This window comes from Chiloscyllium plagiosum, chromosome 15 (genome assembly GCF_004010195.1).
Source record: "Chiloscyllium plagiosum isolate BGI_BamShark_2017 chromosome 15, ASM401019v2, whole genome shotgun sequence".
Lineage (NCBI taxonomy): Eukaryota > Metazoa > Chordata > Chondrichthyes > Orectolobiformes > Hemiscylliidae > Chiloscyllium > Chiloscyllium plagiosum.
In genome coordinates this window covers 44,453,302-44,461,127 of record NC_057724.1, presented here as the reverse complement: position 1 = coordinate 44,461,127, position 7,826 = coordinate 44,453,302, and the positions used below count along the sequence as shown (strand labels likewise).

At 37.7% G+C, this 7,826-nt stretch overlaps 1 protein-coding gene across 1 annotated transcript in view; it reads right to left on the bottom strand.

The window, feature by feature from the left end:
• LOC122557267 (high affinity cationic amino acid transporter 1-like) overlaps positions 1-7,826 on the bottom strand; it is a 40,325-nt gene that overhangs the window by 14,208 nt on the left and 18,291 nt on the right. The window contains exons 2-4 of the mRNA XM_043704787.1: positions 4,756-5,137; positions 2,263-2,421; positions 1,178-1,340 (exon numbers count right to left, since the gene is read on the bottom strand). Of these exons, the coding sequence (XP_043560722.1) occupies positions 1,178-1,340; positions 2,263-2,421; positions 4,756-5,125 (692 nt within the window). The 5' untranslated portion in view covers positions 5,126-5,137. The remainder of the gene's footprint in view (positions 1-1,177; positions 1,341-2,262; positions 2,422-4,755; positions 5,138-7,826) is intronic.

Genomic DNA, 7,826 nt, shown 5'->3' with positions numbered 1-7,826 from the left:
CCTTCTTACGAGCTCTATCCACCTGAGTGGCAACTTTCAAAGATCTATGAACATCGACCCCAAGATCCCTCTGTTCCTCCACCTCACTAAGAACCCTATCGTTAACCCTGTATTCCGCATTCTTATTTGTTTTTCCAAAATGGACAACCTCACACTTGGCAGGGTTGAACTCCATCTGTCACTCCTCAGCCCAGCTCGGCATCATATCTAAGTCCCTTTGCAGCCGCCAACAGCCCTCCTCACTATCCACAACTCCACCAATCTTCGTATCATCTGCAAATTTACTGACCCACCCTTCGACTCCCTCATCCAAGTCATTAATAAAAATTACAAACAGCAAAGGACCCAGAACTGATCCCTGCGGAACTCCACTTGTAACTGGGCTCCAGGCTGAGTCTAATTCCTCACACTTATATGATATTTATTTGTAAACTCGTGCTGGCCAAAGATTATGGGGGTTGGTTTCCTGACAGGGAAAATGAACTGAAGCGGGCCAGATACACAAGTCAAACACTTCTAAAATATTGCCTGAGAGCCAAGAGACAAAGTATTTCCCATACCCTACCTCTTTACATAACTCTTGACAATCCCCAACCCCCAACTCAATGGAGATCTAATCCAATCCATAATATTTTCCTGAAACATGTGTAGCATACATCAGATTGAGCTTTACTTCACTTAAAGAGTGCCAACCCCAGTGGTCATATCCTACATGTTAATACACATTTTGTTTTAAATTTAGTCCTGTCACACCTACACACACCAAATAAATATCTGATATTGGCAGATTTAGCAACCCTGATTACCTGTGGAAAGGAAGAGGGGAAAGTTCTGATTCCTATACAATGATTCCTTCTGGAAACAGCACATGAACTGACACTAGCAGAGGGCATGATCTACATAGCTCTAATGTCATTACATGGCTGAATATCTTGCTTGGTATTACCTTAAACACTAGATTTCATCTATTTTGATGAAAAAAGTTAATGCCAGAGTTTAAAAAGCATCAAATGGAAAATTTAAATCACATTGTTGAGAACTTCTGAAGTTTATCATGCTCCATAATGAACCAGCAATTTCAAATGACGGGGAACAAAATGGAGGAAAAAAACCCATTGATGGTGCAAAATGAAAAACTCCAAGAAATTTCAAAAGGAGCAAGGAACTACGTACAAACCTGTTGATATAAGTCTCATTGTAGTCAGATGCTGTAAGCTGCCAGTTCTTGATGTCACCTTTTACAAAGCCCGTTATAATGACAAAGCACAGGACCATTAGGTTAATGGCAGTAAAGATTTTGTTCACGAGTGCTGACTCACTCACTCCAAATGCCAAAAGACCTATAAATGATAAGCACATCAGTTAAATAGAGGCATCTTATAACAGAATTGCAGATTTAATTTTGCTATTTACAATTTTTTAAAAGTGGGCTTGTCAAATTTATGGTGCAGGAAGACAGATAAATCTGCATATGCTGTCCTGCAAACATCTAAAAGAGGCATCAAGTTACCACTATTTCAGAGTTTGCTTGGTTGTCTTATGGAGCAAGAAAAAAATTCCCAGAATCACTGGCTTGTTTCTTTCCTTTATTTTCTTTCTTTCCGAAGAGTCTCAGAGGCAATCTCTCACCATATTATCTAAATGGTGAAAGGTTACAGAGCTTTGGGAAGAGAGATCAGTGTTTCCTTTTGCAGAGATTTAGTACACAGGAACAGCAAGAAATCTGGAATTCTAACTGAATGCTAGAATAGGGAGGTTATGCTTCAGTTATAAGGGCATTGGTGAGATCACATCTGAAGTACTGTTTGCAGTACCGAAAGAAGAATGTTGATGTATAGGGAAGGAAATCTGCCATATATGTGACTCCAGACCCACAATGTGGCTGACTTTTAACTGCCCTCTGGGATGACTGATAAATGCTGGGCCTAGCCAGTGTCACCCTCTTGTACAAATAAAACAAAATGTTGAGCCAGCACAGACAAATATGAATCTCTAAGTTTGCACTTGAAATTAGCACAATTTATTTCAACCTTGAAATGAGCTCTGCACTGCTACCTAAAAAAAGATCAGACTAATTTACAACTGCCCCAAGCATTTTTGCGGATTGGACATGGACCTGTGCACTACTAAATTGTTGATTTAACTTTCATTTTATCCCTTAAAGTGGGCAAAATGATCTTAAAGCTCTTGCTCCACTGATTGTTCAGTTAATTTTCATAACTAAATTTTCATAAGTAATATTTATTTATGTTTGTAGCTGACCTGTAAGAAGCAAGATTAGGATGACTGCAAATATGTCTGGATATGTTGCAAGTACACCAGGACAATTCATATTCAAGTGGCTTTCAAAAAAAGTCGAAATTTTCTGATCGATGAGATTGTCGAACGTAGAACTCCAAGCTCTAGCAACACTTGCCGTACCTGAGGAATAAAAGCAAATATTAATTCAGAAAGATTTCAGCTGGGAGAAACCAGACAATACTATTTATTTTCTTCTTTATTTATGTCTAAATAAACCTTGAACCACTTGATGTGGATGTGCATTGGTGAAAATGAAATGAAAAATAGTGTTCCATTTGCCAATACTTCTTTTTCTGGGGTACTCATTTCTTTTCTGGGCTAAAAACCCAAAAACTTCCTCTAATACATTTTACAAAATTACACTTGGAGGTGTAAAGAAATGTTGCTTTTTAATGTAAAACACCATCTCTTTGCTGAAATATATTTACAGGAATGTAGGAACAGGAGTAGGTCATTCAATCCCTTGAACTATTCCACCATTAAAGTGAGATTATGGCAATCTGTGATTTAACTGTGTATATACATCTGTCTTTGGTCCATATCCTAAAATTTTTGTTAAACAAAACTATTCATCTATCTCAGATTTAAAAGTAACAACTGATTCATCACCCACCTGTATTTATAGAAGAGTTCCAAACATTTACAATATTGTGTGTGTAGAATCTTTAGTGCCAAAAGGAATAGATGACCCAGTATCAAATATTCTGAATCAGGTACCCTTCAATCATTTGTCATAAAACATCCAGCGAGGTTTAGTATTCTCAAATGATTTGCCTGCATGCTTTTCTTGGGCAACTGGTTGTACAGAGCTGAAAATGTGTTGCTGGAAAAGCGCAGCAGGTCAGGCAGCATCCAAGGAACAGGAGAATCGACGTTTCGGGCATAAGCCCTTCTTCAGGAAGGCCTATGCCCGAAACGTCGATTCTCCTGCTCCTTGGATGCTGTCTGACCTGCTGCGCTTTTCCAGCAACACATTTTCAGCTCTGATCTCCAGCATCTGCGTCCTCACTTTCTACAACTGGTTGTACACCCATTGTTCTCTGTACAGTGTAGTTAAATCTAAACTGTCTGCGCACCTATTTCCTTCTTGAGTCCCTAACCCTCAAGACTGGACTTTATGAGGCATTGTAAACACTGTTCCTTCCCATCCCAGCTATGAAGTTCGTGTGGGGAAAGGTACAGATAGGTGGACACTTGTGTCAGCTGCCCCACATTAAGTAAACAACCAGCTGACCATTTGAGTTGAGGCAGGACTTCTGCCCCTAAACAACAAGAAATTCTGTTTCAGATACGAGCCAGAACTCTGCAGCTGCCTAGTCACCAGCCATTACTGGACACAGCCATTCAGCATTAATCAGAGTAGAACTTAAGTGTTTAGGGCTAGTTTCCTATATGCTTTGCATAAGCCTCTTCTTTTGCTGGTTAAGTCCTGTCAACAAAAGGATCTCCTAAATTAACATGAATTACCACCTTAAACATCTCAATGTCTAACGATAACTCTGCTACTGATAAGATTAAGATGGAGGAAAGGGCAAGTGTTTTGGAAGATGGATAGTCCACCTGTTGAATTTTACCCATTTTTCCCATCTTTTAACCTGTCAGTGCAGGAGAGTATCATATAGCTCTTAATTATAAAGTATGTGTAGTGTCATACAATTTATCATAATTCAACTTAATCCTCAGAACTGTGAAAAATGTAATACATTCTCCACGAGTACACTACTTCTACAGTATGAAGATTCCCATTTTCCACAGTCTGTCTTTGTAGTTCAGGGCACCAAGTACTGGTATTAGTTCAGTTCCTCTCACACTGCAGGAGTGATTCAAATTATAGATAGTACTCCAAATGTTGGTACAAATACATCATACTCCTGGAGTCTTAATGGTCAACTTCTCTGGCTATACACCAGAAAATTGTGTTTGCATTTCCACCCATTTATTATAAATGCTTGTTTTCCTTAAAGTGCCTTCAAATCATCGGGATGTCCAAGATGTTTTATAACCAATTAAGTACAGTACTTTATTAGTTTCTTTTTTTAATAAAACAGGAAATGTAGCAGCTAATTTCTGTACAACAAACACCAAAATGATTACTTTATTTGATTTCAGTGGTATTTATTAAATGATAAATATTGGTAAGGATGCTGGGACAGCTCACTGCTCTTCCTTCATTTCAAAGATGACACATCCACCTCATTACAGAATTTTCTAGGAGTTCTGATCATTGTATCTGCGGCAGAAACTCTGATTAACTAGCATTAATTGGCTAATTATGTAGTTCCTGAATATACAGTATATGATTGAGGAAAATGCCCTGTGTAATTTAGTTTTACTGCTTGAAACTGTCTCTAGCTCAAATAACAAAAGTGCAATGAAACTTAATCAAAAATAAATGTAAAAGTTTTATCCCTTTCACCAACATAAAAAGCAAGATAAAATTAAATTCAAACTTACCCAACACATATGACAAGATTAAATTCCAGCCGGTTATAAAAGCCCATATTTCACCCACAGTCACATAGCTGTAGAGGTAAGCAGATCCAGTCTTGGGAACTCTGGCACCAAACTCAGCATAGCACAGGCCAGCAAGTACTGAGGCAAGAGCAGAGATCAAGAAACAAAGGACAATAGCAGGACCTGCCTTGTCCCTGGCTACTTCACCTGCTAAAACGTACACACCTGCCCCAAGAGTACTGCCGACCCCAAGTGCAATTAGATCTAATGTTGTCAGGCATCTAACAAACCGGGTTTCATCTGTGTTGCAGTCAACAATTCGTCTACGAATCAACTTCTTTCCAAAGCTTTCCATGATCTTACTTGCCATTTTGTAGAAGTGCTGCATTTTAAAAGAAAAACAAAATCATTGTAAAATGCTTAAAACCTACACTGCATCCGTAACACATCAAAACATTTCAAAGTGCATAAAGGAACTAGTTGAACTGCAAGCACTACTAGAGAAATGCTACCCTAAAGTGCAGTGGATGCTGGGACAGAGAATAAATTTGAGGAGGAGTTAGACAGATTTTTAATTGGTAATGGGTTGAAGGGATATGGAGAGAAGGCAGGAAAGCGGATCAGCCATGAGAAGCAGATCAGCCATGGCGGAACAGACTTGATGGGCCAAATGGTCTAATTCTGCTCATATATCTTATGAAATTATGAACTGATATTACTTGAGAACACACATTAAGGTAATTTTAAGAGGTGTCCGAATCAGAAAAGCAGAAGGATAAAGAAAAGTCAAAACATGTGGTCATCATGATTAATGACAAATTCAGAGAAGAAGCACAGTGGTTCTTACTCAGAACAGTGGACGGCGAGAGGGGAGAAGGAAGTGTTGAAGAAACTTATAGCAATAATGCTACAATGAGGTCATGGGCATATTTCTAAATAAAGAACTCTTGTTACAGGATGTGAAAAGGAATGGGCAAGTTGTCAGAAGGAAATGAGGCATAAAATTGGGCAGTCTGTTGCTTTGAGAAGCTGTGGACAAGTTAGGCTTGTGTAGAAATCTAGCTATGAGGAAGTTGCAAAAAAAAAGTTTAAAGTGAAATTAGACCAAAGGCATGAATGACAGTGCATTTGTTACACCCAGAGGAAAGCAAAAGTTGAAACTCAAACCCATTATTTAGCAGAAAAGCAGGGCTGGAATAAACTAATCACAATTTACAGGAAAACTGGCATGGGAAAGATCTTGTAATACAAGTACTTGAGAGGCCAAGAAATGAGTACTGATTAAATCACATTGGATAAAAGTTCTACTGTTTAAAATTGAGAAGCTAAGGTTCACAGCACCCATCACCAAAGTTGAGAATAGAAAAAATGATTAAGATAATCAGAATTTTGATTGTGGTTAGTGACACAAAAGTTATTTTCTAAAAGAGTCTTGATGCTAAGAGCTGAAAGATGAGCAATATAGTATGGTACATAGTTTCAGCATGGGAGATCTTGCCTGCATGACATTCTTCACCGCTTTAAATTAACATTCAATGGTTTAGTTCCTTGTGTGCGCCAAGTGTTCACAACAATTCCAGTCTGTACTCTAACGCTATGGTTAATCTGTTTATTTTAGCGCAGAGACAATGAGAGTGTTTAACTACAAAATTCAAAACCCTCAGATTACAGAGCAATTGACAGACTGTAGAACTTCTGATTAATCATTAATACGAAGGACACCATTACAAGACTGTGAAAAGCAAAGGGAAACATTAATGCCTGTAGTTTCTTTATTTTCAAAATACAGATGTCCACCTAAAACGTGTATTTGCTATTTCCTGTTCCACATAAAAACATGGCCAGATGCTGAATGTTCTTTCTGTGCAGTTACCAAGCTCATGAAATTTCTGCATGTAGGCAGTGTTGAAGGGCACCTTTCTGATCAAACTACAGTATTCAGTGCTCCACATATACAGTACATCCTAAACATTTTCATACTTACATTTAAATTTGAAGGGTACACAATAACAGATCATAATTTTTACAGAATTAGTAAAGTCAAAGTTACTACAAAAATAAACTTTCTGCCATTCAAAACTTTTTCATTGCAGTAGCAACCCATTTAAAGGAACAATTTAATGGTGCCCTCCAATCACAAGGCTAGAAACCAGAGTTCAAAATATACAGATCACAGCTTTTTGAATCCTGCCCAACTCCAAACACCCGAAGTATCTTTCAAAAAAAACAAGTAAAGAAAATCAGATCGTTATGCAATCCTACCAATAAGAATCAGCTGTCATTGCTTGATTGGGGTGGAGGAGAAAGAGAAGCATTTAGAAAATTCATTGTACAAAAACAACTATATGCACTTTAAACAGTAGTCCAGCAGTTTCTGTGAGGGAAATACACAAAACTGACAGTGAACGGTTTCAGATGTATTTCTTTAAGAATTTTCAGTTTCCACACACCACTTCTTTCAATCCACTATTGATCTTTCACCAAGTGAAAAGTCACCACTGACAAGACAATCTGCCTGGTCTTTGCAAGTTTTATCAGTTGCCTCTAGCACAGTTAAAAAGATAGTCTCAGTTTCTTTATATTGTTCACAATTTCAACAAAAATCTTCAACCATCAATTTGATTCTACAGGAAATGTACAGTATCTCCCTATCAAGTTTACTATTCATTTTAGTATTCAAATGCTAATTCTCTATCATCTCATAGAAAGTAATATGAAATATGGGCTAAGTAGGATGCCCTTGTCCTTACCTTAACATTCCAAATTAACAATAATGTGGAACACCAGCTATCTGTTTATATTTACACAGAAGGAAGTACTGACTCATTCAAATCCACGTACTTCTGTAATCCTGACTGAATATGGAAAAGAACAATGAATTCATTCAAAAAGCTTTCACAGCTTTCGTAATCCTCCAATTGCATACTATAATTAGTTAGAACCAAGTATGCAGAAACTGCTTTGCCATCGATCCTCTCAACAAGGTTCACATTGTTTCATTTAACAAAAAAAAATCATATTCCAAACACATGACAGGACAGCAAGAGCAACAGTTCCATTTTGGCTTAACC